This window comes from Tenrec ecaudatus, chromosome 14, assembly GCF_050624435.1.
Source record: "Tenrec ecaudatus isolate mTenEca1 chromosome 14, mTenEca1.hap1, whole genome shotgun sequence".
Classification (NCBI taxonomy): Eukaryota; Metazoa; Chordata; class Mammalia; order Afrosoricida; family Tenrecidae; genus Tenrec; species Tenrec ecaudatus.
In genome coordinates this window covers 37,945,650-37,967,903 of record NC_134543.1, presented here as the reverse complement: position 1 = coordinate 37,967,903, position 22,254 = coordinate 37,945,650, and the positions used below count along the sequence as shown (strand labels likewise).

The 22,254-nt window shown below is 36.9% G+C and overlaps 1 protein-coding gene across 10 annotated transcripts in view; it reads left to right on the top strand.

The window, feature by feature from the left end:
- The window catches only part of GPHN (gephyrin), a 634,470-nt gene that overhangs the window by 238,328 nt on the left and 373,888 nt on the right, over positions 1 to 22,254 (top strand). For all 10 annotated transcript variants that reach the window (XM_075530856.1, XM_075530857.1, XM_075530855.1 and 7 more), the window contains exon 3: positions 6,883 to 6,940. In XM_075530856.1, coding sequence (XP_075386971.1) covers positions 6,883 to 6,940 — 58 coding nt within the window. The remainder of the gene's footprint in view (positions 1 to 6,882; positions 6,941 to 22,254) is intronic.

Sequence of the window (22,254 nt, the reverse complement as noted above, 5' to 3'; positions counted from 1 at the left end):
TTTGTTGGCCACTGGAGATCCCCTTGCAGAGGGGTCTCCGGGGGAGGGGTGAGAGATGGACCAGTCAGGGTGCGATTGTAGCACAATAAAAAACACAACTTTCCTCTAGTTCCTAAATGCTTCCTCCCCCCACCCCCATCATGATCCCAATTCTACCTTGCAAGTCTGGCTAGACCGGGGGATGTACACTGGTGCAGATAGGAACTGTCTTTAATCATTTCCTGTAGGGTATTCCCTCAGTGTCCACAAACAATAAAATTATTATGCAATAAGAAAAAATGTAAATTCTCCTTTAATGCCAATATATTATTGTGACATAATTTGTATACTTTCCGTCATTCACTAAACTCAAAATGTAGTTCTTAATTCTCATGACATTTCTTTCTTAGACTGGACACTTTTGTAATTAGAATTTATGTAGTATGTTTATGCGTACATACTTATTTTCTTTCCAAAAAATCTTGTATTCCACCTTATATTGTTTAATGAGCTGTTCAGTCATTTGTGTGATATTCAAGTGGGAACTTTCAACACCATTTAACACAATTTCCCTTTAATCTAACTTTCATTCCTGTCTGTTTGATTTAATATGCCTGTCCTAATTATGTTATTGTTCATATAGACTAGAAATCCTACCTTTGTGCTATTTACGTGCACCCACTTTCCATATCATTTACTTCCCTTTAGGAAGAACATTTAGAAATTGTAACTACACTTGGGGATGACATAAAACTGTATTTTACTAAGAACATAAGAAAACTCCAATGGCTAAGATATTTTTTATAAATTTGTATTTCCAGCTCTGCGTGGATACTACAGATTGACTCTAAAATGTGCCCATTCTCTGAATATAATTATATTTTTAAACTAAAGTTTCTGAATCCTGGGCTTCCTCTAAGGAAATAAAATTAAAAGGACAGTTTATTTATAGACTTATTTGCCAGGAAACTATATTTTGGGAGATAGTATAGTTAACATTATGTGTGACTTTTATGGCTTAATCTAAATGTAATTTCTTTTTTAGAAAGGGTTTTACTTAGATTTTTTTTTTTTAAGATACCAGTGTCCAGGAGGTGAGTGGAAGAGGGAATTCTACTTAACAAGACTGGTTTCTGTAAACTTCAAATTGTTTTTGAAGAGCCAATTCCTAGAATTTGGACTTCTAGCCTCCTGAATTAATTATAAGAAAATAAATTTCTATTTTTAAGACAAAAACAAAACAGATTTCATTACTTCAAAAATGAAAACTACTTGAAAAACAAAAAAAATTTATTTGAGGGACTTGCTTATTTGTAGCATTCATTAAGCCATTATTAAGCTATAAGATGATTAAAGTATTTAAATCAATAACAGAAATATAATTGAATAAAGACACTCCCTGTTTCTTGATTTGATACTTGTACTATTTGTTTTTCCTAATATTTACATATTTTAAAATCAACCATTGATAAAGCACATTGCAAGGAGATATCATTTCAAGTAGCTTTATTACACTTCAGTTAGTTAGTACTGGGCAATAGGAGTTTGTTGCCTACCCCAGGTCTTTAAATATAGAAAGTACTAAAAATAATGACATATATAATGTATTAAACATATGTATATAAGTATAGCTAGGTACTATTTCATGTGATCGCAGAAATGTTCTAATGAGATTAAAATTGTTGGCATCATTTAGACAATATGATCTTCTTGGAGAAAAAGAAGGTGAATGTTACTAAACATTAATTACTAGTGACATCTGATAATTTCTGCAAATGGCAAGAACCAAGCCAAGTGCATAATTATTTTTGAAATACTATCTTTTAAGCAAGACTAATTCATTACAGTTTAATGTATGAATCAATAATGTAGATTTTTATGGAAATTGCTAGATATATCATGTTTATTTCTTAAGTCAAGATGAATGCTTTGAGAGTGGAATACTGCCAAACATAATACCGTTAAGAATTATAATAGAAATCACTTTGTATCAGATTATATCTGCCAAAAATTTATGAAAAGGGTTATCAAAATAAAAGTCGATTCTTTTTGACAGTGACTCTTTTAAGGACCTTGTTGAAAACTGTCTTGATCTTCTAGCTTCATTAATTATTTAATCAAACATATGTATATTTTCCAAGATTTTAAGTACTCACTAAGTGCTAGAATATCCAAAGGTAACTGAAATACAGTTTGCACCATTATAATCTAAGAGGTCATAGGACCCATAGTAAATAACTAAGATAATGCAACAAATGTTATAATGTAGATATGAAGACGTCACTATTCAGTCACAGAGAAAATATTTATCTCTGCTTCCAGAGGTGAACTAAGTCTTCGGGATATGATATTTCAGTTTGGAAAGATCATGAAGAGGTTGCATGCACGATGAGGAAGAACATTCAGGATGGAGGGAGTATAGGAATAAAAAGCTCAGTGATTTTCTGATTCATTTCTGAAACTACTGATAATTGGACATGGCTTGAACAAAGAGGAAATTGTCAGAAAATGAGACAAGATATTAATTCAGGAATCAGGTTTGACAAACTTCTTAAAATAATAGCTACTAAAGGAGCGACATGACAAAATTTGCATTTTAGAATGATCAACTGTAAGTAGTTATGTACGATATACAATTCAAACTATGAAACTGAAAGTATAAAATTATAAACTAAGGCAATGAGAATGGAAGGAATTGGTATTTTCCAGATAAATTAAGCGAAGTAGAAACGTAACTCAGCCATTAATTATTGTAGAAACAGAGGAGAAAAATGACGAAGATGGACACATTTCCGACATTCTTACTGAATCCATTAACATTACCACATCAAAATAGAGAAAGTTGTAGAAGAAGGCTTATTAGAAGGAGAAAATGAGAATGTTTGTGAGCAACACTGAATTACCATTTTCTTGCTGTCATTGAGTCATTGCTGACTCATAGTGACCCCAGTGGGTTTCTGAGACTGTAAGTTATTGGAGTAGAAAGCCTATTCTTTCTCCCAAAGAGCTGTTGATGATTTCAACCTACCGATCATGATCGTAACCCAACCTGTATCCACTATCCCACCAGGGCTCCTCTTAACCATTATTATTCCTAAATCAACTGGACCATTTTTTCCCTGCAATAGTTTTACTTATGACAATAATCATTACATTCACTTTTTTCCTCTTTTTATTATAAGATCATATTCATTCCTTCAGAAAAATAAAGCAAATCCAAATCTATACAAAGAATTTATACTAAAGGAATAAATATGTTTTCAAATTTAATTCTTTTCATTAAGAGAGCAGATATACTTAAGTTTTGATAGGGAATTGCTGAAAAGATACATAGATTCTAAAATTAACTTAATTTTCAGGACACTAAATGACTTTACTGTCAGAATTATTATTGTCTATATACCCAACTTTGTATGACTTAGATATCAGAAAACTAATCCATATAGTTGTTAGTCATGATATACAATTATTTAGCCTGTCTTTAAACAGCATTACATTGGGTAAATCTACACAAGACCTTTAAAGTTTTGATAAACAAAAATGTTACTTTGAGGACTAAAGTGTGACTGAGCCAAGCCAAGTGATTTTCAGTCACCTCATATGCATGCGAAAGTTGGACATTAAATAAGGAAGACCAAAGAAGAATTGATGCACATGCATTGTGGTGCAGGTGAATAATATTAAAAGTTCTGTGGACTGCCAAAATAAATGTTTTTGGAAGAAGTACAGCAATAATGTCCCTTAGAGCCAAGGATGGTGAGATTTTGTGTCGTATACTGTATATACTCATGTATAAATCGAGTTTTTCAGCACATTTTAATGCAGTTTTTATTGTAAAATTAGGTGCCTTGGCTGATATTCGTGGCAGCTTGTACTTGAGTATATACGGTACTTTGCACCTGTTTTCCGGAAACAGCAGTCCTTAGAGAAGGACATCATGCAGACCTGCAAATGGTGAAGTGTAGAGGGTTAGCGAAAAAGAGGAAGAACCTTGACAAGATGGATTGAGACAGTGGCTGCAACAATGAGGTCCAATATAACAATTGTGAAGGTGGCTCAGGACTAGGCATTGTTTTCTTCTGTTGTCCATAGGGTTGTTATGAGTTGGAACTGACTCATTAACACCAGACAACAATATGCAGGGAGTAAAAATAACTAAAAATAAAGTGACTGAAGAGCCTCTAAATCAATTTCAAATTTTAACTGATTATTTTTAAAGTTTTATTGTTGTGTACTTCACATATCATACAATTTAATTGCTCAATCAAAGTAAGATTTGCAGTGATCACCACAATCAACATAATGTTTTTTTCTCATACTTGTTGATAGCTCCCCATTTCTCCCATCCTCTCGTGCCAGATCCCTAGGCAATTATAAAAACCCAACAAAGATTACACATAAAACAAAAATCTCAATGGGAAAGAAAGCAGTAAATATTTGAAACTAAAAACAACTTTAAAATCAGCCAAAGGAGAGATCAAATGATAAGGCATCATACTTTAAACTATGGCATCTGCTATAATTGACTGTACAAAGCTCTCTGTATGATAACAAAGCGGGTCACATTCCTTGACTATGATCAGAAGGGATTAATCCATGTGCAAACGGATTTTGGGCTTCTACTGACATCCATAGCCTTCTACAAAACTTTCACAATTCGTTCACAGTTTAAGCTCTGATATCATTCCCTTCTTTGGATTTTGATTTTGTTATTGACAGTCCTTGGATCATAGAGGCTGGTGTGCTTCTTCCCCATAGACTTAATTGGCACCTCACTTAGGTGGCTGCTTGTTTACATGGGGCAGTCCTGTGGAGGTAGAAAGTGCTTTTTCCAGCAGAATGGCAGGTGTTTTGAACTACTGACCTTGTGGTTAGCAGCTCGTAACATAACCACTACACTATCAGCACTCAGGTGGAGTAGGGGGCGAGGGTGGGGTTGGTTATGAGGGTTGGAGGTAGGTTTCACTGGTCTCTTGGTAGGTGAGGGTGGTGGCTGACCACGCTTCTGGTCACCAGCAGAGTGTGGGGTAAAAAGGATTGGACCTTTCTGGTTGGCATCCATGGGTGTCAGCACTGTGTTGTCAGGTCCCTCTTTCACTCAAAGCTGTTGCAAAACTTCAAAATAATTCTGCTGTGGCAGGCCGGCTGACAAGTCACCTTTTCCATTGATCTTCTCTCTCACCATTTTTGTTCCTCTCCTCTCCTCTCCTCTCCTCTCCTCTCCTCTCCTCTCCTCTCCTCTCCTCTCCTCTCCTCTCCTCTCCTCTCCTCTCCTCTCCTCTCCTCCCCCCCTCCCCTCCCCTCCCCTCCCCTCCTCTCCTCTCCTCTCTATCCAATTCACACCTCTCTCCTCTTCTCTAAAGCTCTGGGTTCCAGGTTTATCATACAGATTGGTTTCATTTGATCTCTTTTATCTTTGTTGGATAGGGTCTGGGTAGCATCTCTGTGTAGTCTTCTATCTTGCCCCCTCAGCAGTTAGCTATTTATACCACCATTATAAACTATTTTTATATAAAAACACTCCATTTTATTGTAATGGGCATATTTTATTAATTTTTTAATGGAATTTCAAGCTTTCAAGTATAAAACCTAGTATATTATATTACAAATGTTTGTTTGCTCACTCTTTTGATTACATCTAAGACATTAGTTTTCTTTGTATGCACATTCCTAGAAAGTATGAGTTACAAGGTTTTTGTTAAATGAGGTAAATTATGAATTCATTCTATTCGGAGCTATGAATTCCAATTCTAGAGTTTCCTTTAGTCTTTTTGCTCTAATATCTTCATTTATATCCAAATAGCCTCAACTTGTAATTGAATAACTGTAATAATTACCACTTAATACTGTGGCATTGTATGTGAATATAAGAACTCGCCCAGAAAATTACATAATTTTCATTCTAGTAATTGCAGTGCTGCTATTTTACTGGTTATCTTAGTATGTTTTATCTGGTATAGTTTATAGAAAATGAATGAAGTAAATTTCTATTATGTTTTTACTACTCAAGCACAGCACTTTTAAGTCAATAGAAACAAAAGTCTAAATAGAATATTTTTGAGCTTAAGAACTCAATAGAAATAACAGGGGAGCTACATGTAATACTAAATTTTCTAGTAACCACATTTTTAACATTAAAAAGAGGCACATAAAAATAAGTTTGATAATATTTCATCATATAATCACCATGTTACTTCAAAATATAATCAATTTAAAGCATTAATCTTTTAATTCTATTTTAAGTTTTCAGAATCGTGTTTTTTGCACTTAGGTTAGCTTAATCACCTCCTTTGTTTACTAACTTCTTTACTTAGGAAAAATTACTGAATTAATTTTCCCATTTAGACGGTTGCCAGAATTAGGAGAATTGAGTCATATATGTGGCATACTTGGCACATGGTAAGTGCTATATAAATCCTACTTTTTGAAACAAGTGAATATGACATTTAATGACATCACTGTCATCAAGCAAACAAGATTCTAGAGCTAAATCTCTTTGTAATACCTAAATTTAGGGGATTAATTGTAAGCCAAAATTGACATGCATTTCCCTTGGAAAGAACTAGATGTGCATACCTCTCTGACTTTCTGTTTAATTAAAAATAATTTTGTTAAAGAAATAAACACTATGGTGCTACTAGTACTAGTCATGTTAGTTGTGAACAAACCCAACAGATGCATTTTAGCATCATTAAAACTATCAAATTTAGTTATGGTTAACAATAACTTAATGTGTCTTCTTTAATCACCCATTTTCTTTGTAGCTAATAGAAGGAAATAATTGTTTTTCTATGGTTATTGGAGTAGGCGTTATTGATGACAGTCTCTTGTTAATGGCATAAACTTCCATATTTTTACATATACTATACATGGTTTTGAGACTGTTTTTTCTCCTTATTTCAGGTTGGGTGGGACTATATCAGCATACAAGATAGTACCAGATGAAGTAGAAGAAATCAAGGTATAGTATGGCATTTTTCACCTCTACAAAGATTTAGTATCTTGCTGGGGTGGAGGTGGGGGAATAATTGTTTATTCATTGTCCAGTTGACTCTCTAGGTATGTTAAGGCATCATTTAATTCCCATTTGGCATATTTGAATTTTAAATTTTAGATCAGATGATCACTTGGATTTTATCCACCATTAACAGTGTATTTGAGAAAAATGTGTGAATGAAAAACAATTTTCCTCTTGTGTAATTCATTGAAAATCTACCAAAGAAAGCACTGCATACCAGCATTAGTGTGCATAACAGATTTTTATCTCTTTAATCTTCAGAAATTATAAATCATTTTAGTCTTTAAACATTTCTTGGTTTATTTGAAGCATGACATGCAATTTAAATTCAAAATGTATAATACAGTGACTGAGAAATTGACCTTAAAAAATTGACAGAAATTAGAAAGTTGGCTCATTACTCTTCTGTCCTTACCACTTTACTAAATTTGCTGAAATGTTGATCTCTATTATCATGTGGTACTTTTGTCCCAAGCAGTTTACAATCTATTAGAGCCAAACTAACAGTTTGATGTTAATAGTTAAGAATAAATAATATCAATGTGTGCTCACTTCCATGATATGATCACTGAAGACACATGGGTGCATAAGCAAATGTGTCAAAGAAAGCTGATGGTGTCTGGCTATCAAAAGATATAGCATCTGGGGTCTTAAAGGCTTGAAGGTAAACAAGAAGCCATCTAGCTCAGAAGCACAAAGCCCACATGGAAGAAGCACATCAGCCTGTGTGATCATGAGGTGTCGAAGCAATCAGGTATCAGGCATCATCATAACAAAAAAAAATCATATCATTGTGAATGAGGAGGTAGTACGGAGTGAAAACCCAAAGCCCATCTGTAGGCTGTTGGACACCCCCTTACAGAAGGGCCATGGAGAGGAGACAAACCAGTCTGGGTTCAGTGTAGCAACGATGAAACATACAACTTTCCTCTAGTTCCTAAATGCTTCCTATCCACCCACCCCCACTATCATGATCCCAGTTCTATCTTGCAAGTCTGGGTAGACCAGAGGATGTGCACTGGTACAGATAGGAACTGGAAACACAGGGAATCTAGGGCAGTGATCCCTTCAGGACCAGTGGTGAGAGTGGCGATACCAGGAGAGGGTGGGTTAGAAAGGGGGCACCAATGACAAGGATCTACATATAACCTCCTCCCTGGGGGGTGAACAACAGAAAACTGGGTGAAGGGAGATGTCGCAAAATAATAATTTATAAATTATCAAGGGTTCATGAGGGAAGGGGAAGCGGGGAGGGAGGGAGAAAAATGAGGAGCTGATGCCGGGGCTTAAATGAAGAGCAAATGTTTTGAGAATGTGTAGAACAACAATCGATGTATGTATGGATTGTGATAAGGGTTGTATGTACCCCAAGTAAAATGATTTACAAATAAAAAGAATAATATTTCAAAGGTCTTAAGAAAGTACTAACTTTAATTGATTTGCATTTTTTAATATTAAGTTCAATGAATTGAAATCTCAATAAGTACCTTATATAATCATGTATAAGCCGAGTTTTTCAGCACATTTTTAATGGTTTTTATGGTAAAATTAGGTTCCTTAGCTGATACTTGGGTGAGCTTATTATATTGAGTAAATACAGTAAGTGTCTAATTTGTTTGCATTATTTTTGCACCAGTTAAGCCCCTAGATTCTTAATATGTGATATGCTACTTGCTGTAATATATTGTGTGTTTTATTGTGTTGTTAACAGCAAGGATTAATATTGTAATTATAATTTCACCATCAAAATTTAAGAGAGTCAAGAGATTTTGACTTGATATCAATTAATAAAATATTTTATTAGAAGGAATCTTAGGTCTAATCACTTTTTAGATGATACAATGGAAATAAAAAAGGTGAAGTGCTAAAATTAATTGTTTGAGGTTAAGTAATTACTTGCTGAAAATATAATCAAGTGCTGTTAAAGAATCAAAATAACAAATATATTACTTCTTTAAATTTGTTTGATAATGACTCAGAAAAGTAATTTGAATCCTAGACTCTTTAATCAATACATAATTAAACATATGAATAACTAGGTAGAATTTACATAACTGATGTAAAGTGTAAATCTGTCTTGCTATGACTTATAGTTGTAATATAATATGTTAATTGATAAAGTATTCTGTGAGAATTCATAGAAAGGTCATCTAGCTATTGAATAGGTAATCAACAGAGCTTTTCCAAGAAGAAAATTCTAAAAATTGGAGTTCTGTATACAGCCAGACATACTTATAAAAGTATGAAAATGAAGTGATATTGTACTAGCTAACTGATAGGAAGACTATAGGGTATAAAGCAAAACCAAAGCAAACTCATTGTTGTTGGTTTCAAAATAGACCTTGTAGGCTAGAGAAGAACCTCCGTATAGGATACCAAGATTATAAATCTATATTCTCTGTAGAGAAGCTGGTACATTTGAACCACTGAGTTTTCTATTAGAAACCAAGTATTGAACCAGTGCACCACCAGTGCTCCTTATGATATAAAAGACAGGTGATATTTAATGCTGGATATGGGCTTTAGGCCATGTTCCGAAGTTTTTATTTTATCCTAACATCTCAAGGATACCATTGTGGTGATTTTGATATAGTTTAGTAATTAAAAATATATTTTATTAAATGGATTCAGTTGGGGGGAAATAGATTCCCACTAGAAGCAGGAAGACCAGATTTCAGGATTGGATGTATAAATAATTAAGACTTGAAGTAAAGCAATGAAATGACACTAAAGGGGGGGAAATAAATTTGAGCACAGTACTACAGGGGGGCTTCAGAAAATTCATGGAAAAGTTCCGTTATCTTTTAATTCCGCTATCTCATTCACTTTTTAAAGCACTGAATTACTTAAGAAGATATAGTAAAAAATGCTTGTTAATTTATTCAAGTTTCTGGTGAAGAAATCTAGGAGATGGTGTGTCACTTAAAGAGAACATACAAGGGGTACCTTAATCACCTTCACAATACTCTCTATTACACTTAATACATTTGTCAAATCTATGTATCCATCCACTCATCTGTTTGGATGGCTGACAGCACCTCCCTTGTTTTTTCTGCACCTCTTCTAAGTTGTCAAATCGCTATGCTTTCATTTCCCTCTTTATTCCCGGAAACAAAGAAGTCACATGGACTGAAGTCAGGTGAGTAAGGTACATGGGGCAAGAGGGGCATGCTGTTTTTTGCCAAAATCTGATGCACTGAGATAACTAGGTGAACAGGTGCATTGTCATGGTGGCAAAACCAGTCCCCTCTCTGCCACAAATCAGGCATATTTTTAAATCATTTTATTGGGCCTCATACAACTCTTATCACAATCCATACATACATCAATTATGTAAAGCACCCTTATACATTTGTTGCCCTCATCATTCTCAAAGTTCGCTTTCCACTTGGGATCCTGGAATCAGCTCATTTTCCATTTTTCCCCCCTCCTCCCTCCCTCATGAACCTTAATTTATAAGTTATTATTTTATCTTATCTTACACTGCCCGGCATCTCCCTTCACCCACTTTTCTGTTGCCCATCATCAAGAGAGGAGTTTATACGTAGATCCCCGTGATCTGTTCCCCCTTTCTACCCAACCTTCCCTCCCGGTATCACCACTCTCACCGCTGGTCCTGAGGGGTTCATCTGTCCTAGATTCCCTGTGTTTCCAGTTCCCATCTATACCACTATGCATCCTCTGGTCTAACCAGGTCCACAAGGTAGAATTGGGATCATGATAGTTGAGGGGAGGAAGCGTTTAAGAACTAGAGGACGGTTGTGAGTTTCATTGTTGCTACACTGAACCCTGAGTGACTCATCTCCTCCCAACTACCCCTCAGCAAGAGATATCTAGTTGTCTACAGGTGGGCATTGGGTCCCCATCATGTGCTCCCCCCATTCACGATGATATGATTCCCACCCCCACCCCCCGCCTTTGTTGCTTGAAACCTGGTCCCCTCGGCCCTTCATGATCACACATGTTGGTGTGCTACTTCCATGTGGGCTTTGTTACTTCTGGGCTAGATGGACACTTGTTTACTTTCACGCCTTTAAGACCTCAGACGCTATGTCTCTCGATAGCCAGACACCATCAGCCTTCTTCACCACACTTGCTTATGCACACTTTTGTCTTCAGCGTTTATGTGGGGAAGGTGATCACACAATGATGGTTTTTGTTCTTTGGTGTCTGCTACCTGATCCCATCAGCACCTCGTGTTCACACAGGCTTGTGTGCTACTTCTCTGTGGGCTTTGTTGCTTCCGAGCTAGATGGCCGCTTGTTTGCCTTCAAGCCTTTAAGACCCCAGACTCTATATCTTTTGATAACCATCACCTTTCTTCATCATGTTTGCTTATGCACATGTCTCTCTTCAGCGATCATGTCGGGGAGGTGGGTATCATGAAATGACCATTTGGCTAAGCAAGGTGCTCTTGTATTATGGGAATGCGCACGAGGAGGCCCAGTGTCCACCTGCTAACCAACTACCAAACCTGTAAATATATGCATTAGGTCTATTTTCCCCATAATCATAAATATATTTACATATGTACATGTCTGTATTTAGGCTTCTATGTATGCCCTTTGAAATCAGGCCTTTTTTGGTTACACACTGTTACGCAGTCTTTTAACTTCTAAATAGAAGCTTGATTAACACTCTGAACTGGTGGAACAAACTCCAAATGCACTAGAAGTCAACATTTTTTTTCATCAATAGACATTTCACCCCCTTTTTGAAATGATAAAACCACTCATGAACTTGAAATTTTCCCATTGCACTGTACTTGTAAACTGTGTTCAACATAACAGTTTCTGCATCAGTTTTCTGGAGCAGGAAACAAAATTTCACAGCCACACAATGTTCTCTTAAATTGGCCATCACAAGAAACAAGGTTAACGCCAAGTTTCCTTTACAAAAACATTCACTGTGACCAGAGAATCTTACCAGGCAACGCCACTAACTAAGGTCAAGTTGCTATATGCTTGCCTAGTGGGGAAATGCATACTATGAAAGCTCCGCCCAGCAGAGCCTTTTTTGTTTGGGGTTGTTTTTTTGGGTGGGGGTAGAAGGTAGTCCCTCATATATTTGAGGATGACGCAATTTGCGAGAAGAAAGGATATCTTTTGGACTGTTTGAATTTGATATCCCTCTGTGTAGATAACCAAATGTGTATAGTCATCAAATAATTGGGCCTAGATCCAGAAAACCAATCTGATCTACTGGTTGATATTGGGATTTGTATAATTGTCATTAAGAAGAATTGATAGAAGCCATGATAATAAAAGGAGTCTTTAAAAAGCTGTATAAGATAATAGCAGAGGCTTGGTACTATAGCTTCGGACAAAGTAGACCATTGGGCAAGACTATTAACATTATTTTAATTAATTGTTTATTAGCAGGGAATTTAGGGTAGTTTTTTCCCCCAACATCGTGCTTGTTTTTATTGAAACTCAATACTTGTAAGAGGTATCCCAAAGGTTATTCCTCTCTTTCTCTACACACACACACACACACACACACACACACACACACATATTTTATGGATGACAAGTAATACATGACTTTTCCACTAATTGTTGAGATTATATCCATAATACCTTCATAGAGATTAAGGCCTAGGCATAAAAAATATATAGCTTCAAAAGTGTTTGGAGAAGAATTTCTATAAAATATTTTAATATTTGATGATCTGTTAGTACATTTAGCTCAACAAAATGAAAATGTTTTGTTTTTGTCAGAAGAATTGTAAATCATCTGGTTGTAACCCTCATTTTAGTTTAATATTCTTTTTAAATATTAAGATATCTAAATAGGAAGGTTGAGTTTGAATTTGAATTAATTCTGTTGTTCTTGTTAGTTGCCATCAAATGATTCTGATTCAGGGCAACCCCATGTGTGGCAGAGTAGAGCTGTTCTCCATAGGGTGTTCAAGGCTGTGACCTCATAGAAACAGACCTCTCGGCATTTCTTCTGAGGAACCTCTGGATGAGATCGAGCTGCCAACCTTTTGGCTAGTAATCTATAAACATGCATGTATATATTTACTACTAGAAGCATATAAATGACTTAAAAATTTAATTCCAGGTTTTCCAAGTGTAACTCTTGAAAATATTGTTTCCAGCACCAGAAATATTTAGTTTGCATATAGGTTAGATGAGCGTGCATATGTTGGTTGTAGTATTTCTTAACTCAAATAGTGATAGAGTATGGATTGTTATAAAAGCTGTAAGAGCCCCCAATAAGATGCCTTAAGAAGATAGTGATAGAACTCTTTAGCAAAGGGCTGGGGATAGTGAATGCATTCCCAGCCCAGCCATACTGGGTGCAACCCTTATCTTAGTTTTGGTCATTCTCAGTTCTTTACTTTGAGCAAACCTATGTGTACATCTCTAAATATTATATATTTCTGCTTCACTTTATAACTTCACGTGAATTGCATCATAGTGTATGCCATCTTTTGGATCTTGCTTTTTTATAATATGGTTTATGGGATTCGTACATGTTGTTGCCTGTAACTAAGGTAAACAGAGAAAAGTTGGAAGTTGTTAATGATTTAATTTTATTTGGATTCACTTCAATGCCCATGAAAGCAACACTCAAATGAAGTCTGGCATTGGGAAAATCTGCCACATATGATGCCTTTAAGGGTTAAAAACAAAGATGTCATTTTGAAAACAGGTGCACCTGACCCAAGCTATGGGATTTTTAATCACATCATATGCATGTAGAAGTTGGACAGTTAATAAGGAAGATTGAAGGATTGATGTGTTTGACTGGTGTTGGCAAAGAATATTGAATATACCAGGGACTGCCAGAAGAGTAAACAAATCTGTCTTGAAACAAGAAGAGTGAAACTTCATCTCACATCCTTTGGATATATTATCAGGAGGGACTAGTCTCTGGAGAAGGAAACGCTTACAGGAGAGCACCAGCAAAAAGGAGGAAGACCCTCAATGAGACAGATTGCAATAGTGGCTGCAACAGTGGGCTGTAATATAGTAACTGTTTCAAGGATGCTACAGGACTGGGCAAGGTTTTCTTCATAGAGCCACTATGAGCTGAAACCTACCACCACCACCACCATAGCTCTTGATTATAATGCCCCTTTAGCAGGATATAGAGAGGACCCTGTATTCTTATTAATTCTGGTGAATATTTATTATTATTATTATTACTACCCCAATTACTATTTATAATCAGTTTCAATGTCTCCTACTGAGAAGCCTTTCAGTTCCAGCCAGAACAGAAAATTTTTTCAAGAGATTGGATTTTCCTGATGACATGTTCAAAATAAACAAGTAAAGTCTGCCAGCTCTGCTTCTAAGCAACATTCTGACTGTGCTTAGTTCAAGACTTGCTAGTCTATTCTTCTGTCAGCCTAAAGTATATTAAATTTTGGGGTGGGGACAGGACCACAAATCAAATATGTCAGTTTTTCTTTATTTTTCATTGTCTGGCTTCCACATGCATATGTGGTGGTTGAACCAAACCCACTGATACCGAGTCTATTTCAACTCATAGTGACCCTGTGTGGAGTTTCTGAGGCCCTGAGTCTTTAAGGGAACAGGCAGCCACATCGTTCTCCCAGGATTCCTTATAGTGGTTGAAGATACAGTGAAACCTGAATAAGGGTAATGCTTTTAAGAGCAAGTTTTGTAAAATTGTTACAAATTATTGTAGGAGATACAGCTAGAAAGTTAAGTTGGGATGACATTGAAAATGATTTGTTGGCCTTACAGGAAAAACATTCACAGGTTTATTTCAGTGCATGTATTAGTCTATCAAATGGATTGGAAGGAGGCCAGGAGATTAATACAGATGAACAGTGATAAAAGACAAAGCTTATATCATTGGCAACAGGAGGAGAAAGCATGGGAGCAGTATAACAATGGTTGATAATAAGGCTCTGCCCTTAATAAGACTGTCCCCTTACATTAACTAATCTAAGTTTCCCTAAAATTTCAGATACTTTTTTTTTATGTTGTCAGCGGGGCTAAATAATCATAAAATAGTTAGGATAGACTATGTTATATGACCTATATTGACCTATATTTATAGGTCATATAGTATCCTTTACTATTGACAGCTATACAATACAATCTAAGTAGACTAGGGAAATGAGGAGTCAAAAATATTCTGGGTTCTAACTTGAGGAGCTTCCTGAAGAATGGTGCCAGGCCCTCTTCTGAGAAATCCCAAAGCAGCCCCCTTGGGGAAGAATAGTGAGTGTGGGAGTTCTTTAGAACTTGACATAGAGTGTAAACTGGAAACTTACTCTCTCCACCATGTACGTAAGGTAGTGTATTTCTCTCTTACCCTTACCCCCATCCTGGGACTCTTGCTTTCATTGAGATGCCCTTTGTAATAGCTAGTTCGCAGAGTGAAAAAATGTCACAGAAATGATAGAAGAAATAAAATCACTTTCAAGTATAAAAAATATCAAAGAGCTGCAGGTTTTTCCTCTAAAATGTTTTTGATCATCTAGTCTTTTTTTTTCCTCCTAGCCAAACTTAGCAGTACCATTGTATAATGTGAAATAGGTAATTTTCTTCTCATCATTGGAACATTCTGATCTAGTAAAGGGAACACTTCTTGGCTCTCCCTGAAAAGATAGTCTACCTGCCTTTCTGCTATATTTTGCTTCCTATAGATAGATCAGTATTCTGTTATTTAACTTACTAATTACTTTATAGATCTTTACACAGACATTTTGGCTAGAATTCCATTAAGATTACCATATTCTCCAACCTTACTAAAATGAACTTTCTCTGCTATTCTCTACTAATAGGCATATGAGGTGTATTGTGACATTTTATTGTAATTTTCCAGCTAGGTATCCTAATGAGAAAAACTAACAGTGATAGTTACTACTATTAAAGGAATTTAAAAATCAGATATTTTATATTCTGCAGAGGGCTAAATACCAGGGAACTAAATAAAACTGTTTCCAAATGTTTTTTGTTGAGATTTTTACATAGGAAAGTTATTACATAATGTATGCTATTCATGCTCAACTGTTTGCCCACCTATATTCAGCCTAGGACAAAATACTCAAAGGAAAAGCCACATCATATATGAAATTTTTTCAGAGATATATTATTTACATTTGGGACAAGGAAGTATTTCAGGAATTCTTTTACCAACTGACCATATAATTTCAATGTGAAGCTACATCCTGAAACCAAATTTTGGTGTATATGTAGTAAATATGTGTGTGTGTGTGTGTGTGTGTGTGTGTGTGTGTGTGTAACCAGTACTAAATAATATGTATTGACCAAAAATCTTTGTTTTCTTAATAGTTTGATTGTGTGTGTGTGCCCGCACGCACGTGCCATGCATGTGCTTTCTTCTCTTGTAAAGAGAAGCCACAGGAGTAGTTCTTCCCTGACCTGTAGGGTTACTCTGTGTCAGAATACACTCAGGGGCAGTAGTTTGACTTTTGGAGAGATTTTTTATGTGCCTATTTCAGAGTTTTAGAAACTTACTTCTGAACCCAAAGCTAGTACCTATATATGCTTGATATAAGCCGAGTTTTTCAGCACATTTTTAATGCAGTTTTTGTGGTAAAATTAGGTGCCTTGGCAGATATCCAGGTCGGCTTCTACTCGAGTGTATAGGTAAATCTGTTTGTCCCTATCTGTCTTGCCACTAGATTTTTCCTGTTCCATTACCTCTACTTCTACTCTACTGCCTTATGGTTAAAAATAAAATATTTATTGGATGTGAAAAAGTAAAAGCAGCCTAATATCTACCACATATATGAGTTGAGATACAAAATATAATAGAGTTAACAATTATCAATTGATCGAGTAATAATTCATGAAGGAGCCCTGGTGGCAGAGTGTTACCAGTTGGGCTGCTTACCTGCAAGGTCAGCAATTTGAGGCCACCAGCTGCTCTGTGCTACTCCTGTAACGAGTGTTGACTTCAGAAGTCCATAGGGCAGTTCTAGCCTGTTCTCTAGGGTCGCTATGGGTCAGACTCAACTCAGTGGCAGTGTTTTAATTATTCATGACATATTCTAATTTAGAAGAAAGGTTAAAACACTCCTACATATTTGTATATGTTTATTTACATAATAAAATTTGAAAGAAGTTTACCAAAAAATTAAAATGATATTATGTCTGATAAAATGTTGAGTTTTAAACTACTGTCTTCATGTATTTTATGTTGATTATATATTTTTAAAACGGTTAAATGAACATGTATTTTTATAGTCATAAGAAAATTAAAATGAATCCAAATTTGCAGGCCATAGCTTCCCAAACTTATTTGGCCTACCAGACCCTGTTCAGAAAAAAAATTATTCAGCAGCCCCTGGAAATTAAAAACATTTTTATTCTGCACCCTGTAATCAAGGATAAAATGTAGATACCTGATTTTGCAGCCTCCCTGAATCCTTCCAGCACTCCCTTAAGTGACAGCATTGCCCACTTTAGCAAATGCTATTTTAGGCGAAAAAATAGGTGAAGCAAAAAGTAACATATTAAAATATAAAAAGTTTGCTTTTCACTAACACTTTTATTGGTAGAACCTGGTTAACATTTGTGTAACAGGATATGCAGTTAATCATATCTGTTTCAGTCACTGATATATATAGATTCATTTTGCTTTTGCTTTTACAGTGAGTTGAATGACTGAAATTACAAAGTCAAAATCAGTTCCATATTTTATTGATAAGTAAAATGATAGTTAATTAAAATGCCTTGGGATGACATGCCATTCCGGTATAAATCAATAGCACCCAGTAATGCTAGCAGCTAGACCCAACAAGAAATAAAAACATAAGTAGTTATAAACCCAGCTAATGACTCAAAACATGTAGATTCAGGAAAGATTGAAATTCAGAAAAAGGAAATGGCTCTGGCTTAGTATCTCATTTTTATGTCTTTTAAAAGACCTGAGGGTAGACTATAGTTTTGCCTTCTTGCCAACTAAAGCCTGTTAGCTTACTGATTGGAAGAACAGCGTTTAGGACAACCACAGCTGTTTCAAAGTGAGGGAGGAGATCCTGGAAAGGTGAGAACCAGAGAGGAAAGCCTCAAATTCTATAAACAACCTGTCCAAAATTTCATGCACAGTTAGACTATAAGAACCCCAGCTATGAAATCTGAGGTGCCACCAACTGCAGGACAGAGTTTACATGTGGGTTAACTTAAACAGAATGAATTCACTGATCATTCTTGATCAGGTCCATTTCTCATTTTTAATTATGAAGATACTCTGGTGTCTGCCAGAGTCATGTGAAAAGTTCAGATGGCAGGAATCAGCCCCTCAAGGACTTACTATCTAAATACTCCCTGCTAATATGCAAGATCCCTAGGTTTCCAAAAGACAAGTTGAGTCCTCTGGAATTTTCATTAGCTAATACCACAGAACTATTCCCAGTCAGTCTGCTTATTTATTCCCTAAGCTAGTGCACTGCTGCAGTTGGTGGATCAGTAGTTCTTGATGACCCTGGATATAAGGCAACAGCTGCATCACAGATCCCACTGCTCCAGCTGTGCTTCCACCTGTGTCCTGGTGAGGCTAGGCTCTCAGGCATTATGGTTAAGAAGGTGCCTAGCAAGAATGGTTCTGCTGCTACCCAGGGGACGTAAGAGGGAAAGTAAAAGAGTGAGACAGAAACTGTTGCAAACTGAAAAGAAAGGATTGTGTAAGGATTTTTATTTTTTAAAACAATATAAAAGTGTGTTTTAGGAATTTCATATAATAGCAGCCCAGAAAAGAGATTTAATTACCTTCAATTACCTAAAGGAAAACTCCCATTGTAGAGTGTCTGAAAATAAATCAAGGGTGTCGGCCCCAATCCCAACTACTAAGTGGACACCTGACCCTCCCCACAGAAGAATTTATTTCAAAGGACAGCATTGAATCTGCAGCTCCAGGAGAGGGACATATCTCATCAGAGCAAATGGGAGCAGATGAAGGGGGAGGAGGAGAGAGTGGAGCATATCTTGGTCCACCAGGCCTTGAGGACAATGTTCCCAATTAGAGTGGCCAGTTCATAGGGAAGACCACATGGTCGGCCGCACTATGAGACATGACGCCCCTCACTCACCCACAGCCCTATGGAGGACAGCACCAGAGACACAGTGTGGGAATTGCACCCGATCTGATCCCGCCACACCGAGGCAAAACACTGGGGGGCGTGCAACAGAACAGCAAGAGAATGGAGTGGCGAGGTCCCCAGGGAATGCTGAAGGTGGACTTTCCAAGGCGCGGTGCCCCAACAGACTGGACTAGAAAACGCTCCTAAAGGCCAACAAACAGTCCTTGAACTAACTACAAGCTCTTCTTTCTTGTTGTGTTTTCTTTTGTTTTTTGTCATGGGCATGTTGTTGTTGTTGTTTTTTGTATATTGTTGCTTGGTTTTGCTCTGTCTTGTTTGTGTGAATGTTATTATCTCCCCTGGTCTGTCTAAATAAGATAGGCTGGGTGAACTGTCTGGAGGAGAAAACAACGGGACCAGCAGTTTCGGGGGGACATGGGAGTGGGGGAGGTGGGGGGAAAGGTAATGGTATTAACAAACCCAGGGACAAGGGAACAACAAATTATCCAAATCGGTGGTGAGGAGGGTGTGGGAGGCCTGGTTGGGCATGATCAAGGGTACTGTAACTAAGAGGAATTGCTGAAGCCCTGGTGGGGACTGATCATGATAGTGGGACAGGAGGAAAGTCAAGGGAAATAGAGGAAAGAGCTGGGAGGCAAAGGGCATTTATAGAGGTCTAGAGAAAGACATTTATATATGCAAATATATTTATATATGAATGTGGGGAAATAGATCTATGTGCATATATTTATAGGTTTAGTTTTAAGGTAGCAGAAGGACGTTGGGCCTCCACTCAAGTACTCCCTCAATGCAAGAATACTTTCTTGTATTAAATTAGCATTCTATAATGCTCACCTTCCCGACACAACCGCTGAAGAAAAAGCGGGTGAATAAGCAAATGTGAAGAAAGCTGATGGTGCCCGGCTATCAAAAGCTATAGTGTCTGGGGTCTTAAAGTCTTCAAGGTAAACAAGCCGCCATCTAGCTCAGAAGCAACAAGGCCCACATGGAAAACGCGCTCCAGCCTGTGTGATCACAAGGTGTTGAAGGGATCAAGTATCAGAACATCATCAGAACAAAAAATCTTATAGTGAATGAGCTGGGGAGTGTGGAGTTGAGACCCAAAGCCCATTTGTAGGCCACTGGATATCTCCTTTCAGAAGGGTCTTGGGGAAGAGACGAGCCAGTCAGGGTGCAATGTAGCAACGATGAAAAATGTAGCTTTCCTCTAGCTCCTAAATGCTTCACACCCCACCCCACTATCATGATCCCAATTCTACCTTACAATTCTGGCTAGACCAATAGATGTACACTGGTACAGATAGGAACTGGAAACACAGGGAATACAGGGCAGATGATCCCTTCAGGACCAGTGGTGTAAGTGGCGATACTGGGAGGGTAGAGGGAGGGTGTGTTCGAAAGGGAGAACTGATTACAAGGCTCTACATTGAACCTCCTCCCTGGGGGACGGACAACAGAAAAGTAGGTGAAGGGAGACATCAGACAGGTCAAGATATGACAAAAAAATTATGAATTTTCAAGGGTTCATGAGGGAAGGGGGAACGGGGAAAAATGAGCTAATGCCAGGGGCTGTAGTGGAGAGCAAATGTTTTGAGAATAATGAGGGCAATGAATGTACAAAAATGCTTGACATAATGTATGTATGTATGGTTTGTGATAAGAGCTGTATGAGCCCCTAATAAAACGCTTTAAAAAAAAAGAAAACAAATCAAGACACAATTTAGGAAGTATTTTCATCTCTCATACTTTTCTGGGGTTTCTTTTTTGCCCCTGTGGAATATTTAAAGCATAAATATTTGTTAACAATGCTTCATCATTTGAATTTTTGCACTGATTAATTTTTGGAGAGAGATTTCAAATGCATTTTTTTTAGTTATATATGAAAGCACGGATAAAACAGTGGCCCAAGGGGGGAGGAGAATCACACTCCATATCAGCCTAAGGCCAATTCTTACTAGGCAGGGCTCAGACATGCCTCCACCCCCCAACTTTCCTACTAGAACACCAATCATCACTCACTGTACTACTTCTTAGCTACATTCCATAATTCATTGCAATGGCCACATGGAACTCACAGACCACATACACAATTATAGGCTTTATTAGGGAAATTCAATTCACTGTAATCATTTATCATGATGCTACTTATTGATCTGATTGTGAAGATTTTTTTTTGGCTTCCATCCATTGAGTTTTATTCCACACTGAAGGCTACAGTCCTCGTCAGCAAGTGTCAATTCCTCCTCACTTTCAGCAAGCATGATTGCGTCATGTGCATACCACAGATTGTTAATAAGCCTCTTCCAAATCTGATGTCAGACTCTCACACTTTTCTTCATTTAATCCAACTTCTCTGATGATTTGCTCAGCATTAGATTGACAAGTCTGGCACCTTTCCACTTTTAAACCATACTCTCTTCTCTTGTTCTCACACAACTACCTCTTGATCCACGTATAAGTTCTTCATGAGCATAATGACATGTTCCTGAATGCCCATTCTTAAGGTTAGCCATAGTTGAATGCCTTTGCATAGTGAATGAAACACGAGTAAACATCTTTCTGGTGTTTTCTGCTTTGAGCGAAGATCCATCTGACATCAACAATGATGTCCCTTTGTTCTATGTCTTCTGATTCCAGTCTGAACTCATAATTCCTTGTCAATGTGCTATTGCAACCATTGTTGGATGATTTTAAGCTGAAGTTTACTTATGTGCACTTCTCAATGACATCGTTCTAATTTTCTGGCATAGGCTAATGAGTGCTTCCAGTGTTTCTTCAGCTTTCGGAAAGATGTCAATGGTATTCCATTGATTCTTGGAGCCTTGTTTTGGGCTAATGCATTCAGTGCTGTTTGAACTTCGTCCTTCAGCGCCCTTGTTTTCTTGCTCATATGCTACCTCCTGAAATGGACTGCCATCTGATTCTTTCTAGTAAAGTGACTAGATTTTTTACTATCTTCTCTTGATGCTTTCTATGTAATTCAATATTTTGCCTCTAAAACCATTGAAAATTACAATTACAGTGATCAAATTTTTTCTTGAAGTCTTTCCGTTTCAGACATGCTGAGCGTCTTCTTTTCTCTTGGTTTTCTAATTCTAGGTCCTTGTACATTTTGTTATAATATTTGGCTTTGTCTTCTTGAGCTGCCCTTTGAAATTTTCTCTTCAGCTCCTTGACTTCATTTGCTTTAGCTACTCCTCTA